The following is a 21,447-nucleotide window of genomic DNA, read 5'->3' as shown; positions in this document are numbered from 1 at the left end:
GAAGGCTGGCGATTGCTGTGTGTGTGACACTGTGAAGAGGAGAAAGATTTGTATGTTATGTTGTTTTGTTGATCCATACATTTTAGGAGGAATTGGTCAAAGGAAATAAAAAGTTCTTTTTCTGAGTTAGCTCTTCAAATCTATGCAGTATCTGATTTCATTGAAATTAATAGATGTGGCAGTTTTTCCTTGGTCTCTATTCCCAGTTATCCGTATTGTTTCATTTCTCTGAACTCGTCACAGCTTATTTGTCTAACACCCATTGGACATATATTGTTATATCCTTGTGTTGTCATCAGTAGTTTTATCTCCCTCTCTGGTTTTAAGACACAGTCCTTGCATTTGATTTTTTTCCTGTCTCAGATACCATTTGGGAATATGATGCAGCCATTAGCCAAGAGACTTTCCTAAATAACCTAAAGTGATATTAAACTGCTCATCTTTACTCATAATTCATGTTCCATGGTTGACTGTTTGGGGAACACCAGCTCCTGAGTGAACAAGAGCAGTTTGGGGAGCGTTACGTTGACTTATTATGCTCTAGTTCGAATGCAGTGTGTGCCAGGGACATCACCTTATGATTACAGCTCGTTTCCACCAGAAGGTCCCTAAATAAATTCTGGTTTTGTTAATCAACAAAGGTATAATTATGTCATCATATGCTGTAGGCTTTTAAATCAATGGTTCTGAAGCAGATTGTTCTTTGATACTTCCAACACTTTTTCATGAGCTTGCATAGGGAATTTGGGTAGTTAAAAGTTGAGCACCCTGGGCAGACTTTTGATGGCTCCTGATGGCAGGATGTTTACGGTTTTTCTGATTGAGATCGACCATTAATCTGGTGCACACCCAGTCTAAGGAATAAATGAGGGCCCTTTGTTGGAAGTCAGGAGGCTGTAAATGTTCCTTTTTCAGGAGCCCCCAGCTTCGACCAATCCTCATCTATTCAAATATACTTAATTGTGTCATTGTGATGTGTATGATTCTCAGAGTGCTCATGATTCTTGGAGTTTATTTTGCTTCTCAGCACATTTTGCTTTTCAGAAGTCCTTTGTAGTGACTTCTGAGACCCTTTGTGGCTCATTGTGACCACTTTTGCCCCAAATTGCCTTCCAGACACCAGGGGCAGTGTGAGCCAGCTTTAGCTACCATAGTGGTTCCTAAGTCTGATGGTGTGTGAGCATCACCAGGGGGTTTGCAAGAATATCGATGCCTGTGCCCCACATCAGCCTAAGTAGGTCAGAATCTTTTGGCAAGGGGTCCAGGCAATGGTGTAGATGTCTTAAAAGTTCCCCCGGTGAGATCTACTATGTAACTAAGATTGAGAATGAGCAGAGTGTGGATCAGGACTGAGGATAGGCAGGGTGTGCTCACCTTTGGGCAGTGGTGAATGGGGCTGAGGAGCCTGGGAAGCAGCGTGTTGGGGAATGAGGGAATGGAAATCCTGATGGACTCTTTTAAGGCAGTATCAGTGTGGACGGAGAGGTAGAGCCAGGCATAAAGTCAACAGAATGGAAACTGGAGGGCTTGAAAAGAGAGAAGTCAGAGCAGGGGGGTAGGACCTGGGACTGGAACAGCTGCAGGGTCATTATCTTGTGCCACTGAAGGTGTGTGCCTGAAGCAGGTAGAGCCACACCGTGAAGAGATCAGGTCGGGGTGAGAAAGGGACAACTCAATTAAATAGACAACCAAAACTCCGAATTAGTAGAAATGTAGTTTTCCTCTTTGCTATCTTCTGTTCTCATGTTGAGCGCTGCTGATTTGCATGTGGGCTGTTGGACAAACAGGCCACTGAAGAGCTCATTACAACAAGGTGAAGTAAAAGGTTGTGTCTGTCTGGTTTTCTTGCAACCGCACATTCATACCTTGACAACGGGTCCTTTTCCCTAGGCTCAGACACTGACGTGTGTCCAGAGGCATCCCTTAGGCCTGCTCTTCTGTCCATTTGCAGCACTACTGGCACTCCCCTGCTCCAGCTCCAGGACCTGGATATAAAGCTAACTATGCATGTACCTGGAGGGCCTGCTTCTCAGCTCACGAGGTGCTACCAGCTTCCCATGTGCCTGCCTCTGGACATTATCTGATTTTGTCCCCTGGTGCCCATGTTTCTATTAAATCACCTCTGTAGATTCAGCGATTGGATTTTTTTTTTTCAATTGGCTGAGCAGCTCTAAATAGGCCTCAGTTATCTTCTGAGCCTCAGATTTGGGACCCCAGTCACATTCTGATTGCTCATCTCCCCGCCCCCCAACTCCTGGTGGTTGGAACATTGTACAGGCAGCCATCTTTAGGAAGTCCAGGGCTGTGTCCCCTTCTCCTGGCCTGCAAACCACCTGTTCACAAGTAATGAATCACTTCAATTAAGCACCCTGTCAAGATGTCTAAAAGTGTATTTTTGAGTTTGAGTGAACCTAAACTTTGTAGTGAATATATGCATTTCTGTCTATAAACTGAGCTTAAATATGCACAATACTCAGATTGGTTTGATATCACCTTCCAGTTCTTGCTCACGCATCTAGTTGAGAAGGTTGTGTTCCTCCAGAAAGAGGAATTTCTCTCCCTTTCTCTTCAGATTTAGCAATTATTCACTGAACACCTACATCATCAAGTACTGTCTGAAATCCTTCTACCTGGGTTTATGTAATTTCCTGAAGCTATCAGGATTCCACAAATGGATCTTTCTGATCTTCAAGGTTCTAGCTGCTGGTGATTTCCTATGTTATCCAAAAGCTGATGAATAAAGTTTGCTCAGTGTGCTCAGTACAGTGTGCTAGTTCTGGTATATGCAAGGGATGGTCTGTTCAAGGGATAGTCTATTTTTAATGAAAAAAATAGGTCATCTGATAAAAATACCCGATCTAACCATGACCTCTTCATTCAAGAGGAGTTAAAAGTGAATACTTTTGGGTTTCAAAGGAGTGGTTCTTCACTTGGATGTGGATGTGAGTACTTCACCTGTTAACACTTGGCTGTTAAAATAATGGCAGGAAGTTGGTTTTTGACAGCAAAAATAATTCTAGTGTAAGTAAGAACTTTAGAAAGGAGCCAGAAGAAGAAGACAGCTTACAGAGCCTTGTGTTGAATCAACAAAACAAATCTCATTACAGATTAAGGTGCAGGTATGGATGCGTGGAAATTGAATTAAACCTTCAAAAATACTGTGAAATCCCACAGTTTGAATTATGGAACATTAAGGTCTGGCTAAATCAGTAGTGACTTCTGAATTAGAGTATCGATGAGAAGCATCATCTCTATTTGATGTGTAACTATTTTACATGTTGTGGGGTGTGTGTTTGTGTGTGTTTGGGAAAGTGGAGCAATGTTATAGGAATTCTGTGTTAAATTCTAAAATTAGGGGCACCTGGGTGGCTCAGTGGTTGAGCGTCTGCCTTTGGCTCAGGTCGTGATCCCAGAGTTCTGGGATTGAGTCCCACATGGGGCTCCCTGCATGGAGCCTGCTTCTCCCTCTGCCTGTGTCTCTGCCTCTCTCTCTGTGTCTCTCATGAATAGATGAATAAAATCTTGAAAAAAAGAATTCTAAAATTAGAACCACAGGGGTTTTTAAATGTATTAGATTCTGATGAGAGTTGCGTGTTTTGATGTAAAAACAAGTATGTCTTTAAATGCAAATCAGGAGTATGGCTTGTGTGTTGGTTGTATGTGTCAACCTGCCTAGACTATACAGTACCTTGCTGTGTAATCACACACTCATCTAGATGTGGCTGTGAAGGCCTTTTGAGATGTAGTTAACATCTAAAATCAATTGACTTTAAGTAAAGGAGCTTGCTGCTGATCATGTGGGTGGATCCCATCCAATCAGTTGAAAAGATTGAAAAGCAGAAACAGGTTTACTGGAGAAAGAAAAAACAGAAGTCTTCCTGAAGACCGCAACATCGGCTCCTGCCCAAGAAATACTTACTGGCCTGCAGCCTGCCCTGCACATTGCAGTCTTGCCAGTACCCACGATTGCATAAACCAATTTCTTGAAAGAAATCTCTTTATTTATGTGTATATGTATGTGTTGTGTGTGCGTCTGTCTATCAGTCTGTCTGTCTATCATATATGTCCTACTGGTTTTGTTTCTCTGGAGAACCCTGACTGATGCAGCTTCCTAAATGGAAAGCATTTTGAAGATGCCACATGGATAATATCCAGGAAGATACCGGAATAGGAGAGTGGGGGTCTGTTGTTCTGGTGCTCTGGTTTCTGTGATGCTTTCCAAGGCAGATCTCCCTGAGGCTGTGCAGAGCCCTCCCTGAAGCAGCCACTGCTCCCCCCAGGCCTCCCTTGCCATCTCCCTGCCTTTGCTGCTCCCTTTAAGGCTCATGCTGCATTTGGCTGTCTTTGCCTTTGTGCGTCTGTTTCCTTCTACTTCAAACACGTTTTCTCTCCTCTGTCCCTCCTCCATGATGCCTGCCCCCCTCTTCACACCAGAAAACCTGGGGTCCTCTCATCTCTGCCTGTCCTCGCCCGTAGAGCATTTTCCACATAGGGGCTCTGTTGATTTGCTTGTGTGTCTTTTTTCATTTGCTAAATGGTAATCACCACGTCTTAGTCGTCTTTGTATTCCTGGCACCTAGCACAGCTCCTGGCATAGAGGAGGTGTACAATCAATATTGTTGAAAGACTGAATAAATAGCTCACCCTCTTCTTCAAGTTAAGGGGCAGATGACTGGGAGGTGTCTTAAGTGGCTGTTCTTTCAGGGCTAGGTCTGGTCTGTTCCTTGTACCTGAGGCTCTTAAAGAGAAATCCTCAAACAGACCTTGAATTCCTACCAGGGGCCTCCGCTCTCAGTGTTTGGAGGCGGGGGTAGAGTTATGGTGGAGGGAATGATATCTACGCCAAGCAGATTTAGCTGCCAGAAATCTCTGGCATAATATGTTGGTGGCATGAAAGCTTCACAAACTCAGAGTTCTGAGTTTGGGCTGATTTATTTTAACCTTTCTAATTCAGGGCTTGAGGCTCTACCTGTATTTATTAGCAAGGAGTCCAATCTCCCTTTTGAAGTTTTATCGACCCAATGGGTCTTAAACTTGATGCCTTACTTCATACCGCAGGGGGGGGGGGGAGGGTCACTGGGATCCATTTTAAGTACCAGCCTTGGAGAAAGCTCTACCATCTGGTTTTTCTAACTTACCTGTGTCTTCCGGCCACGCAGTGTCGCCGTTGAAGCCCGAATCTGCATAGCCACCTGTCCATCTAGCACTGGTGCCCTCCCTGGCCCAGACCATGCATAGGCCACGAGGGTGTCCCTTACTCCAGAATGGCTGGGTTCAGAAGCGTTCTCATCAATCATCCTGAAACCAGCTTTCCTGTCCATGCTGCCGATTTGGATAGGCCCAAGTTGGCGGCTTGGCCACCCCACTTTTTTTCACGATTTTGTTTGGAGGGGCTTCATCATTCTTCCATACCACTGGGCCTGACATCCGGTCTCCCTGAAAAACCTCTGCACTCCCCCTCTCTGGGGACCAGCTCTGCATGTCAGGACTCTTGGAGAGCTTTGCTAGAGTCACAGAAGTTTATTATACTTTTCCCACCCCCCTTTCCCAATAACGTTCTTATCTTAACCCAGGGAGCTACTGGGAAATTGCCCAAGTGATTCCTCAAGCAACTGAGGGAATGCCTGCTTTGAGGTGACTTTCTGCTTTGCTCCTTGAAATACATGAAGCAGATATAAATTTTTATGGGTCTTTCAAATGACATTTGATTTAGTCTCTATCCTATCAGGCATTATGTATGTAAGAATGGTAGTCTTTGCATTTGGGTAAGGCTATATCATCACTTTTCCATTAAGAGATACTAGGAAGTGTGATTAGTTAAGAAGCAGAAAGATGTTTAAAGGTGTTAGAGATTCAATACCTTATGGAAGCAGCTTGAGCCATCTAAATTCCAAACGTGAATTGTTCGTAGGCTTTACAACAGGGCTAAATTACATTGTAGGCACTCAGTGCCCTTCACTACATCATTAATTTTCAGCTTCCTCTTTTATTATTCCTTTACATTGTCCTTGTTCTAGCCAGGATGTTTCACTAATTGCACTGTTTGAACACGTGCAGGCTTGTTGTTCCTCTACTCCCCTTTGTGGCACCCTCTAATCCATTATAGAGATAATTTTTCTTCCAAAAGCTGTGTGGATTTTTTGCTATTCTAGTGTTTCTCTAATAAAATGACAGTATAGTGAGGTGCCTGGGTGGCTCAGTTGGTTAAGCATCCGACTCTTGATTTCCACTTAGATCATGGTCTCAGGGGGGTAAGATGAAGCTTGAGTCTGGCTCCCTGCTGGGCATGGAGCCTGCCTAAGATTCTCTCTCTCTCTCTCTCTCTAAATAAACAAACAAACAAATACATAAATAAAGTTACATTAAAAAATGTCAATAATGGCCACCATTTCTTTTTTTTTTTTAAGAGATTCTATTTATTTATTTAAGAGAGAAAGAGATAGCGAGAGACCTCATGGGGAGGATAGGGGCAAAGGGAGAGGGAGAAGCAGCAGGGAGCCTGTAGTGGGGTTAGATCCCAGGATCCCAGGATCATGACCTGAGCCAAAGGTAGACTTAACTGACTGAGCCACCCAGGCACCCTAATAGCTACCATTTCTTAAGCCTCTTCTATAATAATGATTATTTTTGTCATTAAAAAAATATGGAAATAACATACCAACACAAAAGTTTATAGAACCATATGTACAGGTTAATTATTACATAGTGAATTGTTGTTATAAAATAATTTTAAGTGAACATCCATGTGGTCTGTATTATCACCATTTACATTAAACAAAAGCACATTGCCAGGATCCCAGAAGCCCTGTGGTTATCTTTCCTGATAATAAATCCCTCTGTCTCTTGCTCCTTCCAAAGTAACCACAGTTTCACTTTTATGCTCTTCACTCTCTTGCTTTTAATACTTCCTCAATTACTACAGTTTAGTTTTGCTGTTTTAGAGCTTTATTACTTGTACAGTATGCTCTCGTTTTTCTGTCTGGGTTCTTTTATGTCATGGTTTCTGAGAACATCCAGGCTTTGTGTGGGAGTGGTTTGTTTTCATTGTTGAATAGTCTCCATTGTATGACTGAGCCGTGATATCTTTATCTTTCTGTTGATAGATATTCAGGCTGTTTCCAGTTGGAGGCTATTATAAATAACGATGCTATAAACACCTCTGCACAACTTTCTTGGTGCCCATGTATACATCTGGGCCTGGAATTTTCTTGTGGGAAAGTTTCTAATTATAAATTCAATTTTGTGAATAGTTATAAATCTATTTTTTTGTGCTTTTTATTCCTATGTACGATTTGGTAATTCATACATGTTTTTCTAGAAATTTGTTTTCATCTGTATTTCTTAAAATGCACTCTCATTATCTGTTTAGTCTCTGAAGGATCTGTAGTGATGCCCCTTTTCCATTTCTAACATTGGCTGTTGCTGCTTTCTTTCTTTGTATTTTGATCAGTATTGCTATAGTGATCAGTCTTAGTTTTTTTCACAGGACCGACTTTGTTTATCCTCTCTGTATTGTATGTTTCTGTTTTCTTACTACTTGTTTAATTAAATTCTATTTATTTTATTATTATTTCTATCTTTTTGGCTTCTTTTGTTTTTCTAATTTCTTGAAAAAGATTCTTCATTCATTCATTTTTATCATTTCTTCTTTTCTAATATGTTAAAATTAAAAGAATAAGCATGATTTTAGTTGTATCTCACAATATTTTCATTACTATCCAGCTCAAAATATTTTCCCTCTCCCACTGAGATTTCTATTTTCACTCATATGTGATTTGGACATATGTCTCTTGGTTTTCAAAGATCTGGGGATTGTCAAGTTATCTTTTTTTTTTTTAAGACTTTATTTATTAGAGAGAGAGAGAGAGCATGAGTGAGGAGGAGAGGGAAAAGCAGGCCCCCTACTGAGCAGGGAGCCTGACACAGGGCCAGATCCTAGGATCCTGGGATCATGATCTGAGATGAAGGCAGACACTTAACTGATTGAGCCACCCAGGTGTCCTCAAGTTATCGTTTTATTATTGATTTATAATGCAGTTATATTATGGTCAAAGAATATCCTCTGTGAGATTCAGTCATTTAAAGTTTTTTGAGACTTGCTTTGTGGCATTATTCATGGTTGATATTTCTAAATGTTCTTGTTGAGTAAAAGAATGTGTATTTTGTAGTTGTGGTATTAGTCATTCTATATATAGCCATAGGTAGAGTTGGCAAATTCTTTCATTCAAATCCTTTATTTTCTTACTGATTTTTTTGGCCTGATTATTTCATTGGTCATTGAGAAAAATATGTTGCCATCTCCTTATCCCTGTGTGAACCTGTCTATTTTTCTTAATTCTTTGTCAATTTACTATAAGTTTCTATATTGTGAGGCCACAGTATATCTTCCCAATGAGCTGAACCTTTGTCAGTAGCCAGGCTCCCTTGTAATCTATAATCGTATGTTTGCTTTTAAATTTTGCTATAATCATAGTTATACTAGCTATATATTTTATATATATAATAGCTATGTATTTCTTTTTGTTATTGTTTGCATGCTTTTTCAAGTTATTTTTTTATTAATATTTTACTTTCAACCTTTATGTAGGCTTAGTTTCAAATGTATTTTTTACAAATAGCATATATTTGAATTTTGAATTTGCAGGTGTGAAAAATATCTTTATTCTATCCTCACACTTTTCTCCTGCTTTCTGCAATGTCTGTTTCCTCTGGGTACCTCGTTTTTGTTTAGTTTTGAGCCTTTTTTTTCTTGATAGAGATTTTTCTGAAATATATGGTATTGTTTACTCTCTGCTCATTTTTAAGAGTGGACAATAAGAAGATTAGTGCACAGACAAGCTTATGACAGGAAATTTTTGAGGGAGGGGGCTGTGGTTAATTAGCATTTGGTTATTTCACCAGGAGACCTCAAATGTTAATAGGCTTTTTGGGGAAGAGGAGGCTGGTCTTTGAGATGCCTTCAGCCCAGACAAACAGCATTGTGGGTAATGCTGTTTACCCACAGATACATAATATTATACGCAATATTACATATAATATTATTATACATATTACATATGTATAATATATAGTACAATATACATATAGTATTAATTATATTATTATATGCAAATTTGTATTTTTACAGCTCCTATTTTAACTGGTGTCTAACTCGTTGCTTGAACTTCTCCAGGTAGCATATGTCCATCTTCACTAGGTGGGGTGAAAGTCATTTCTTGGTTTTATTGGCTGAGGGAGGGTAACTGCTAGTCTTAACTGCTTGTCATGCAGGGTTTCCAACTTCTGTGTTCAGTTCTAGCCTTCCCCTCTCTCATCTTCAGAATACTGAGCCTACTGTTCTTGAGGAGGTTCAAAGGCAGAATTGAGCTTCCTCCTTAATACATTCCCAGAAGGATTTAATTATATGGAAAAAGTCAAAACCATGTTCATTGCCATTCCTTAAACTTCTTTCTAAAATTTTATTAAAATTTCTCATTTTCTGTCATTTCTTCTTCTACTCTGCAGATTTACTCTTTTACTCCTGTACTCTTCTCACTCCACCAAGTTTACATTTAACCCTGGCCCTGGAGTGCTGTTACATGTGGCACCAAAAGAGGCTCCTGGACAATAATGTCTAAGAGTCATTTGAAGCAAGACAGCTAGTTCAAGGACAATGGTCAGGTGTTGAAATGGAAGGAATTATTATGAATAAAGCACAACATATTTTATTCCTACCCCTATCTGAATCCAAAGGTATGAGGGTACTATATATGAGCAAGTGCAAGTTAAAAGAGGCGTTTCTCCATCATCTCTGTGGGTAATTGAGGTTGTAAGGAATCAGCAGCACTGTTGATATTGGCATCTGGCAGCACAGGCATAGGGTAATAATGTGGGTCTTTTGGTGATCGATCTCAGAATTGGTGAAAATGACGTAGGTCACCATAGTAGAACTTGCAACAATATCTTCTTTGTCACTGGCACAAACATCAGTATCTTTGGGCCTTGACGGACACTGACAACTTGAGGAGCAGTAGCAGAGACTTTGGGGGGCATCAGAAAGAGAGAGGATATCTTCGGAACCAACTTTGACAATATTAACTAGAAACTAACCCTGTGGTAGCTGAAAGTACTAGTTTCAACAGCACAAATAATACTTTCTGAAAACGCATTGAATTATTTGGGAAGACCTTGTTGGGCCTGAAATGCTCACAAGGTGGGTAGGAATTTGGCTTTACTTTCTTTCTTTTTTTTTTTTTTTTTTTTTCATACCATAGGCTGGTGTGGTATAGTTTGTGAAGCACACATGGCAAAGCAGAGCATGAAATTCTTTATTGTTAAATCAAATGAAGCTATGTAATTAGCAAAATTGCAGAGCAAATTTATGGAGCAATAAGAATCATGTCATTCCTAATTTGAAGGGCATTTAATAATACTTAGACATCGTTAGGCTAAAGAGATGCCTCATGGGCTTGGCTGTGGGTGGAAGACGTGTGCGCTTTAGCATCCCGAATTGGACACCTGGAAAGTTTCTGAGTCCCAAATCTTGCTACCCCAAGCACTCATATCATTTGCAAACTCAATCCCAGGACTCCGCTCCCAAGCTCCCATGTATCTCTCCAGCTCTTCACTTTACACTAAGTGATGTGGCTTCATCTGATCTTTTTGTTACCTTCTGCTGACAGTTTGTAGCAGGCCCATAAAAATCTTTGATATATCAGAAGTGCAGCCTCCACTCTCTCTAGGCTACACTATACCTATCTTTATTTTGTCTTTTGTCAACATTTTTTATTTCAAAATCAGGTTCCTTTTAGACCAGCAAGCTAAGAGATGTAACCTTTTTATTTAGCTTTTTATCTATTAAACACACATCTACTTCCTCATTTATTGTCACTTGTTTGACACTCTCCTAGTGTGCCCCACATCTCATGAAATGGAGACACATTCTAACAGATTGGTTTTATCTAGAATATGTATGCCCATTTTTTAACTGGTGCTGTTCAGAACTTCAGCACTCTTACGAATTGTGTACATGTAAATAGTACATTGAGATTGAAACAGAAGTCTCCCTGTTATCTTCGGCAGTGGGGTAAAGAGTGAGAGCACAAAGCATTTATCCTTGTTCTTCTTAGGAATCACTTGAAAATGAGCATCAGTTTATCAGCCATACTGGTGACTCTTTTAGCCAATTTAATGGCATCCCTTTCTAAAAGGATTTATGAGATTCTCATATTGTTAAAATTGAACTAAAATATTCAAAAGCATGTTTTTAGGCTCTACCATTTTTTTCTTGGCAAATGGTTATAGCTCCTTTCATTGCAGTGAGTAGAAGCTCAGCCAAATGAGGTTAGGAACAGAGATGGGAGGCAGTAAATATTAGAGATGAACAGGAGGTGTCTCATGGAATCCAAAGTACAGGAAGCTGGTCTCCAGAAAATGGTGGAATTAGACCCCTACCTGTGTTCTGTTCTCTTTCTTCCATCCTCCTTTGCATGAGTCAATGTACCTCTATTCTCTGTCTCAATCCTTCCTTCTCTCTTGGTAAGACTTCAGTTCCCCGATTCACAGGACAGAATGTGGACACCAATAATCACTCTGTTTTTTTATCATCCAACCTTATGGATAAAGATTTCTTTCTTTGTCTCTTTGAATCTTGGTTCGTAGATACCAGAAAAAGGAAAAAAAAATAAGCTGATGGCAAAGTTGGATATTATTGTATACATGTGTCCAGAAGCTTACCCCTGGAACCCTGGTTGGGGAAGGGTGTTTGTAGGACAGAGAACATTATGAGACAAGAAATACTGGATGATAGTATAGGAAGTGACCACTTAGCTCTGAGGTGCTGTTTCCTTTCCCTCGAAAACTATGCATTTATAAGTATCAGGCCCATGATCTAGCATATAGTGAGACATCAGTAATTATTTGTTTAATGAGTAAATGAAAAGAAAGAAAGTAAATGCTAATCTAATATAAATTCACACACTGCAAGAAGGGTACTTGGTTGAGAAAATAGCCCTCTTCCCCCTTCCTGTAACTAGAGCCTAAAGTACCTTCAACAAGAATAAGAAATAAATGATTGGGAAATAGTGTTGGGTAGCCAGCCATGGGGAAGAGAATGAGAGGTGATTGAATTTACAGCCAAAAGAAGGAGAATGAGAAGAAGGGGAGGAGGAAAGGGAGGGGAAGGGCGGAAAGGAAGGGGGAGGGAGAAGAGAAGGAAAAGAGTAATTGTCATTTCATCACAAAGCAATTATGCTTTGGATTTGAAAATTTTGTAGGCAGTATGAAGACAATCTCATTTTTCATGTTTATTTTATTACACACAGTGGAAAAATTATAGTTTCTGCCAAAAGTTAATTATTGTATATATGTCCCAGTGTTTTTGTTCCATTATTTCTTATCTATTTTGACCTATTAACAGCCCTGAACACTTACCTTCATTGAAAAACATCCATTCAAATTGAACTTGCTTTTTGTTCTACTTTGAGCAGCATCGGAATCTTAACAGAATTTATAAGTTATTTTATGTCTCTCATTTGGAAGGAAGCATCATTATGTAGGATAAATTAATTAATGCCATTCTGGCTTAGCTCCACAATTCACTTTACAATTCAGATATATTTTATCTGAACAGTTATAAACACATTGAATGTTATTTAACATTAAAATGTGATCAAGTTAGATACAAAATTAATTTTAAGTAATTTGTGGCTCTCTGGATTCCTGTGGGGATTTATTGGGGCTCTCAGCAAAAAGTTCAGGATTTAAAATTTTTATTCTTTCTATTGTTTTTCCAGCGACTTCAGTAAAGATACATGAAGTATCTTGGATGTGTTTATTAGAAGTAGAAGATAGGCCCATTTTGGGCATCCAATTAGATTTCATATTCTTGGAGTATTTGTGAAGGTGAGGAAAAAATATGTGAGTTAAGATAGAAACTTGAGGTATAGCCAAAATATTCTATAACTTTAAAATTAGATTTGAGACTGTATTATTTTATAGCCTAGTAAACTTCTAAATTTTGACTTCAAAGAACAAGCAACAAATGTAGTTTGGCAGTATCCATTTGAAGGGCAGTGAAATAAATTTGCTTTCTTTTTTCACATGAATAAAAGAAGTGTATTTTACTATATAGCTCTTGTATTGCTTGTGCCAGCAAATTGGTACACAAAGTTACATATTGCTATCCAGTCTCTTTTATAAGGATTCTTTTCTTTTATTTATTTACTTACTATTTTTTTTGCCATTTTTCTGTTGATATTTTACTGAGGTATAATTGATACATAACTGTTATATTAGTTTGAGGTGTACAACATTTTGATTTGATATTTGTATATATTGCCAAATGATAACCACAATAAGCTTACTTAACATTGATTACCATACATAGTTATAATTTTTTTTCTTGTGATGAGAATTTTTAAGCGCCTGGGTGGCCCAGTCAATTAAGTGTCTGTCTTTGGCTTAGGTCATGATCCTGGGGTCCTGGGATGGCCCTGCATCGGGCTCCCTGCTGAGTGGGGAGTCTGGTTCTCTCTCTTCCTCTGCTTCACCTATCCTGCTGTGCTTTCTCTTGCTTTCCCCCCAAAAGTAAAATCATTTTTTTAAAAAGAGATCAACACATTTAGCAACTTTGAAATATCTGGTACCATACTATTAACTATAGTTACCATACTGTACATTACAACCCCACCACTTATTTATTTATTATTATTTTTTAACTTTAATTGTGGTATAATTAACCTACAGTGTTATATTAGTTTCAGGTATACAATATAGTGATTCAAGAATTCTATCTTGAATAGAATGAGTAATCTCAATGCTCATCATGATAAGTGTAATTCCATCACCTATTTCACTTCTCGTAGCCATCACTCTGTTCTCTATATTTAAGTATCTGTTATCTGGTTTGTTTCTCTCTCTCTCTCTCTCTCTCTCTTTTTTTTTGCTCGTATATTTTGTTTTTTAAAATTCCACATATGAGTGAAATCACATAGCATTTGTCTTTCTCTGATTTACGTCACTTAGTATTATACTCTCTAGATCCACCAGTGTTACTGCAAATGGCAAGATTTCATTGTTTTTCATGGCTGAGTAATATTCCACATCTTCTTTGCCCATTCATCTGTGGAAGGACACTTGGGCTGCTTCCACAATTTGGCTATTGTAAATAATGCTCCATTAAACGTAAGAGTGCATGTATTTTTTTGAACCAGTGTTTACATATTCTGTGGGTAAATGCCCCATAGTGGAATTACTGGATTATATAGTAGTTCTATTTTTAATTTAAAAGGATCCTTTTAAACAACAGGATTCCAAAAAAAAATAAAAATAAAAATAAACAATAGGATTCTATAGATACCATTCCGAGATTTTATAATACTTTACTTTTTTTTCATTATTCATCAACTAAATTACATTCAAATTAAATTTACAGCATGTAATTGCAGAAGTCAAGGATATATTCTTTACTTTGATTTGATTATATTCTTATCTCTAGCTTTTTATTCTAGAAGAGGTAATAAAAATGATACAGTGATATTCTGTTCTTTGTTAGAACAGCATAGTTACATGGCCTGCTCATAATTGATATTTCTTTTTAGTTTATCTTACATTGCAGATTTTTAAAACCTTTTATCCTTTCATCCTCTTCCTAGTGTGGCCCTGGTGTCAGATGATCTAAGTAATTTTACATTAATCAAGTGACTGCTTAATTTATTTAAATATTTATTGCTCTCCCTAAATCGTAACTATAAACTGGGCAAAAAATGTACCTGCTTGGCCAAATGAAACATATTCTTTATCCTTGATGAGCTAAGTCTTGTGGGAGAGAAGGACAGTGTGAGAAAATCATTAAAATCATCTCCCTAAAGATAATTTAGGGAGATGATTTAACACAGAAGTATATTCAAAGTGTTTTGGTAATACCAGGGAAGGGACAACTTTCAGGGGTAATGGCAGGAGATTTCTCAGTGGCTAGGTTGAGTTAGTAATCTCAGGCCAGAAGAAAAGAGATAGCATTCCAAAAAAAAGAACATTGCACATTTCTTTACTTAAGGTAAAAGGAAAAAAAAAAAAAAAAGATCCTAAGGCACATTATAGAATAGAGGGGTATTCGGTGAGATTGATTTCATGGTGAGGTGGAGGGCCTAATAAAAGGAGGTTGTGACATGAAGGGAAGGTGTACAATATAGTGATTCATGAAAGGATGGCTTGGCAGAGAGTGGGCAGTCTTCTCCATGCTTTCTCGTGGCAGTGGGAGTCACTGTATTATTTTAGAAAGTGGGACCCAGTAGACTAGAGATCTGGCATATTTTACATGCCCATTATGAAATTTTTGTGCTAGAAGCTTTACATTCTTATTTCAAAAATGAAATAATCTTAATCTTCAGGAAAACTGTGTGAGAAATAGGGATTTTCGTGCTCACTCCACCGATAAGGGAAGAAGCTGATCATTTTTCCCAGGTCATAAAGTCAGAGGTAGTTTGCAAACCCAGGACTTTCTGGTTCTAGGATTCCTGCTCCTTCGGTATGATGTATTACTTCCCCAGGGGTCACGACAGTGGCGATACAGAGTCTGAAATAAGAGGGAGACAGTCATAAAGAAAGAGGAGGCTGTTTCTTTAATTTAGATTAGAGGGGTTTCTGAACAGGATTAAGACATTGGTAGTAGTGACGACAGAAAAACAGCCTTTCAGAAGTATCCTTAGTGATTAATCAAATGTTAGGAGTAAAGGAGGGGGAGGAATTGCTGATATACTAAGGTTTCTGTCTCTAGTACAGACGAGTTTCACTGAATAGGCTGAAACAAAGCAAAGGATGAAGGGAATAAGTTGATGTATGGTGAATGTACTCACAGTCACGGTGAGTTTGTTCAATGAAAACCTCACCTGCTGTCTTCTTATATACGTCTTCCTTATAAAAAGTAGAGGGTATATATGGCTGAAGCTGGGAAATTTGAAGTGGTATTTTATCTGTAAGTATTGTCAGGTCCAGATGCGGTTTTAATTATTCCAGGTTACTTCTAATAATTGTGTGCAGGAATTTGACATTCCAATGCATCTTCCTTCAGGGGTTCTTCTCCTAGGTCTTGGAGATTGAGCTCCATCATATACAGAGATTGAGCTCCATCAAAGCCTTTCAATAAGCAAGAACTAAGAATTTTGAGCAAAAATACTAAAATGTGGTAATCTGGATAGTAGTTCACTAAGTGACTGGATTGAAGGCTGTTCATCATTTCATTACAGGCACAAAAAGATTGAGAGGAGGTTGATATAATAAATCTAGGTTTAATTCCCGGTGCTTTGTAGTGACAAAACTTGTTCCTCAGTGTTGTAAGAATGCTTAGAATTTTCACTTTAGTTTCATTGTGTTTAATGCAGGACTGTACTCTTGTAAGTGGACTCCTTATCCATGATTTACTTGTGTATGAAGCCCCCAATCTTGTTTATGTTGCCCAAACATGGCTGGGAGAGACAGCTGTGACATTATGAATCCAGCTGGCCACAGATGGATCTTCAGCGAAGCATGAATCCATATTGGTTTGGTGATCTATGTTTACTGCCTCCTGTTAAACTTTCAGAGACTCAACTCCTAAATCACCTGGCATTGACTACATCCATGCACATATAAGTAATAAACTGAAGTGAACTGGAACTTTTGTTGCTAGTGATCAAGACTCTCACCTATAGATCAATTTCCTAGATTATAGTTTTATTGACTATTTAGCCTATGTCAGGATCTGATTAATTTATGCCTATTTAGCACATAGTTTTCACTAGGTGTGATAGTCTTGATAGCTTTTCAGGCTGTTTTGGTAATTATGAACGTTTCCAAGATCCTGCATATTGAAGTTTCCACACATCTGTTATGGATTTGACAGTTAAGCTTGAGATCTCAAGAAAAACATAAAAACTGAAGTTATAGCCTGTAAAGCAATTCATTTAGAATTAAAAAAAAAATACATACCAATGATTGATATTTACCTGGAAGGCCGATAGAACTACAAGATTCTCTAGATCTATGCACAGTGGAAATAACTAGCTAAAGTATAAAGCAAACAAAAGATGTACAAATAGTTGAAATAATTAGCTAAAACTCCAAACAAAACTAAAACGTTAATGGTGCCCCCCAGCAAATAACATTTAATTCTGAATCACTCCCCAAAACATTGGGTATGAAGCTTCACAGCTTCAGTTTTGTAGAGAGCAATGTGATATTCAAACTGGCTAACATTGCTGATGTCAAGGTATACACACTGTGTCTTTTACAACTAGAACAGGAAATATTGTTACTGTTAATCAATATGCAAATCAATGAACTAGCACTTGCAATTTTTTGTGATAGGTTATTTGTATTTCTTCTATGTATTTGTCTAAAGCAGCAGAAGTTAGAAAGCCTACTACCTTTTATATATCACTCTTCGCTTTTATATATACTAGTTATTTCATAAATGGTGCTATCTCCTCTTCATTGTTACCAATAGCATTCAGTACTCACACATGCTTGTAGTTCAAATCTCACTTTACTGCTATTTCTTGGGTTACTATGCCTAGATCTACCCATGCCGTATAGAAAAAAAAATATGAATAACCTGGCTTGCTTCATTAATTCATACATTAAGCAAATGTTTATTGATCACATACTATATGCAGGCAGTGCTCTAAGTGCTGGGAAATCAATGGTGAAAAGAATGGCCAAAATAACTCCCTGTCCCCCTTGAGTTTATTATCTACTTTTAGACAAAGTAGGCAGGTAGGGATGTATCCTTGGATACATCCTTCAAAATAAGTGTCATTGAAAGAGCTGGACAATTATGAGAACTAATACTCTAAAGTATGCTGAGTTCAATGCAATAGTGATACTGAAGGAAATAAGACCAAACTGTCCAAGTTCACATGGGAGCTTTCACATAGAGGCTGCTTAGATTGGGGAACTCAGTGGGAGTCTAAGAATCGCTGGTAACTCTAAGGGACTTCAGATCCTGCCTGCTACTTGATTTCTGTTATGAATTATCCTCAAAGGAAATAAGTCTTGATCTTCCTTGTCTACTAAATACTAGGGAACAGAGTAGATTTTTTGTGTGTGTGTTTTTTATATCTCGTTGACCCTTGTAGGAAGAAGATACAGCACAGTGGTTAAGTGTCTGGATTTGGTAGTCAATCAAATTAGGATTCAAACCTTGTCCATTTTACTGGACCTCGAGAATGTTGCAAACACTCTCTAAGGCCTCAATTCCATATCTGTGAAACAGGAATAATAATACATGTCATTGCACTGACATGGAAGCTGTTGGAGACACTGTATTTAAAGTGCTTATAATGATCTCTGGATTATTGTTAGCAGGCAGTTTATGGTAGCTATAATTATTTTGGGTTTTTTTTTGAAACCTATGGATAGAGACTTCTGAGGTGAGATCTTAATTCTTATAAAGATTTTCTAAGGTAGAAGTATGAAGCTTGTGGAAAAAAGTGCTTTTAAGAGTTAGTAGGTTTTTGTTGTTAAGTAAAACTATTTAAATTTTGTTTATTTTATGGATAACAAAACTATAAGAAAGAACTCCAGAAAAGACACACACACACACCACACCACAGACACACACACACACAACTGAATTGGAGATGATTTACCTCTCCATTACATCAAAAAAGTATTCCTTCAAAGTTTCACTAAATAACAAACATAGCATTTTCTACTATATTTTGCTTTAAAATTAAGAAGAATCAAGATTAACTAATATTCTAGATTGTACAGGTATTATGTTTAAGAAACAGAAAAAATTTAAAGTAAAAAAAATTCTGAGTGAAAAAAAGAGAGAGAGAGGAAGAAGAGACAGAGAAATTTGATTCCTAATTACCGTTCATTAGTTACGTGGTATTGATTGGGCAAGTCAAATGATCTCCCTGTGTCCCAGTTTTCCCAGAGAAATTGTACAATTGGAAAATAATACTTAGACTTTCATGAATATCAAATGAGGGAGAGGAAATGAAAATTACATGCAATAGGGATCCCTGGGTGGCACAGCGGTTTGGCGCCTGCCTTTGGCCCAGGGCGCGATCCTGGAGACCTGGGATCGAATCCCACGTCGGGCTCCCAGTGCATTGAGCCTGCTTCTCCCTCTGCCTGTGTCTCTGCCTCTCTCTCTCTGTGACTATCATAAATAAATAAATAAAAATTAAAAAAAAAGAAAAATAAAGTCTGACTTTAAAAAAAAAAAAGAAAAAAAGAAAATTACATGCAATAAGCATAGTCTCATTACTTGTGTTTAATGATCATTTGTGCCTTTGAATCTCTCCTTGGGCCGGGAAGAACATGAATTGGTGTTATAGGGTGCAGACAGGGATATGTGGCACAAAAAGAGATAAAATTAAGTCTGGTTACCGTTATTTATTTAAGTAATAATTTAAACCACATCGATTTGAATTAAATTTTACATGCCAGGTAATTTTCCCAGATGGACATTTTTTTGACCATCCTTCAGGTATGACATCACATCCAAAGCCTAGTCCCAGTACCTCTTCAGTAGTTCTGAGTCGACAGACCTGAAGGAAAAGTGAGCTTTTCTCTTTCCTTTCAAGTTACTCTGAGTCAGGAATTGTTTCCACTCTCTTCATACCTGAGTGAGCATGAAATGATGCCTTTGCTGAGTATTTCTGTTTGATTTTTCAAAAACTGTTGTCAGTGTTCCAGCTTGAAAATGAAATGCACATGGTAATTGATAGAGCCACAGTCAGGCTTCAAATCTAATTGGAACTGACCCAGACAGCCTCAGAGCTCTTCCTAGTCTTTCAGATCTGTGAGCGGATGTGATGAGACAAAAGCAGAAGAGCTTGTTGAAAGGGAGGGAAGTCCCTTTGCGTGTTGCTGAAACCAAGAACGCTTTGACGATATGGCTCTCTCAGTCTGGACAATGTCTTGTGTGTTTGTTTCCACAGAGCATATATCATTACAGACTATATGGGCATCCGAAATGAAAGTTTCATGAAATTAGCTGCAGTAGGGACCTGGATGGGGGACTTTGTCACAGCTTGGATGGTAAGAAATTTTAACTTCACCCATTTCAAACAGTAGATGGAAGAAACAATGTTGGGTAGACATCGCTTTTGATGGGTTTAGAGCTAAAGAGTTACTTCTCTCTTGAGTGGAACAAAACATGACTACAGAAAAAATTAAGAGATTATATGCACTATGTTTACTTTCAGGGAAAAATTAATACAACTGTCATATTAATGATGGCTGTCCACCAGGAAATATTTATTGTTGACATGTATATGTATGGGCATACAAACATATACACATTCTTAAAATTAATAGAAACTTCCCTGTGATGTTCTCAATAATTTTGTCAAGATTGTTTTTTGACATGTGCAATTTTCGGGTAAGGAATGTTGTCTGGCCTGTCTCAGGAGGACCATATGAAATATTTCTAACAACTGTTTTTATTTAAAAAAAATTTTTCATGACACATATTACACAATTTTATTGATAGTATTTTTTTTGTATTTAATTTTTTTATTTGAGTATAGTTGACACCAAATTTACATTAGTCTCAGGTATGCAACATAATGAATCAGCATCTCTGTATGTTATGCTATGCTCACCACAAGTGTAGTTTAGGGCTTTTAAAATAGTGTTCTACATTTTGTTTCTTCATTGAACCTACAAACTTAATGGTGCATTATTAGTATAAGCCTGCAACAAATAGACAAACCATATTTCATGCTGAGTTTATCTGTCAAGAGAGTGACTTCTATCTTTTTTCATTAAAATTTTTGTATTCTAGTGTAGTTAACATATTGTGTTATATTAGTTTCAGTTGTAACAATATAGTGAGTCAAAAATTCTGTGCACTTCTCAGTGCTCAAGATAAGTGTACTCTTAATCTCCTTTGTCAGCTTCACCCATCCTCTATCCATCTCCCCTCTGGCAACCACCAGTTTGTTTTCTCTATTTAAGAGTCTTATTTTTTTATTTTTTTTGTCTGTCTCTTTTGTTTATTTGCTTTTGTTTGTTTTGCTTCAAGTTTTTATTTAAATTCCAGTTAGTTAACATATAATGTAATATTAGTTTCAAGAGTAGATTTAGTAAGTCATCCCTTACATATAACACCCAGTGCTCATCACAAGTGCCTTCTTTAATCCCTATCCACTGATTTAGCCCATCCCCCTACATCCCCTCCGTCAACCCTCAGTTTGTTCTCTGTATTTAAGAGTCTGGGTTTTTGTTTGATTCTTTTTGTTTGTTTTGTTTCTTAAATTACACAAATGAGTGAAGTCATATGATGTTTGTCTTTTTCCTGTCTGATTTATTTTGCTTAATCCTCTAGGTTCATCCATGTTTTTGCAAATGACAGGATTTATTTTCTTCCTTTTTATGGCTGCATAATATTCTATATATATTATATATATATATATATATATATATATATATCCCACATCTTTACCCTCCACTAAAGCAAAATGCTAATTCAAA

The 21,447-nt window shown here is 37.8% G+C and overlaps 1 protein-coding gene across 6 annotated transcripts in view; it reads left to right on the top strand.

Moving 5' to 3' along the window:
- Nucleotides 1-21,447, top strand: part of TMEM117 (transmembrane protein 117) — a 496,249-nt gene that overhangs the window by 254,237 nt on the left and 220,565 nt on the right. For 4 of the 6 annotated variants that reach the window (XM_072798249.1, XM_072798248.1, XM_072798250.1 and 1 more), the window contains one exon: nucleotides 19,911-20,010. The exons of the other annotated variants lie outside the window; for them this stretch is intronic. In XM_072798249.1, coding sequence (XP_072654350.1) covers nucleotides 19,911-20,010 — 100 coding nt within the window. The remainder of the gene's footprint in view (nucleotides 1-19,910; nucleotides 20,011-21,447) is intronic. 6 annotated transcript variants of the gene reach the window in all.

The sequence above is a fragment of the Canis lupus genome, chromosome 25 (genome assembly GCF_048164855.1).
Source record: "Canis lupus baileyi chromosome 25, mCanLup2.hap1, whole genome shotgun sequence".
Taxonomy (NCBI): domain Eukaryota; kingdom Metazoa; phylum Chordata; class Mammalia; order Carnivora; family Canidae; genus Canis; species Canis lupus.
This window is presented reverse-complemented; position numbering and strand designations above follow the sequence as displayed.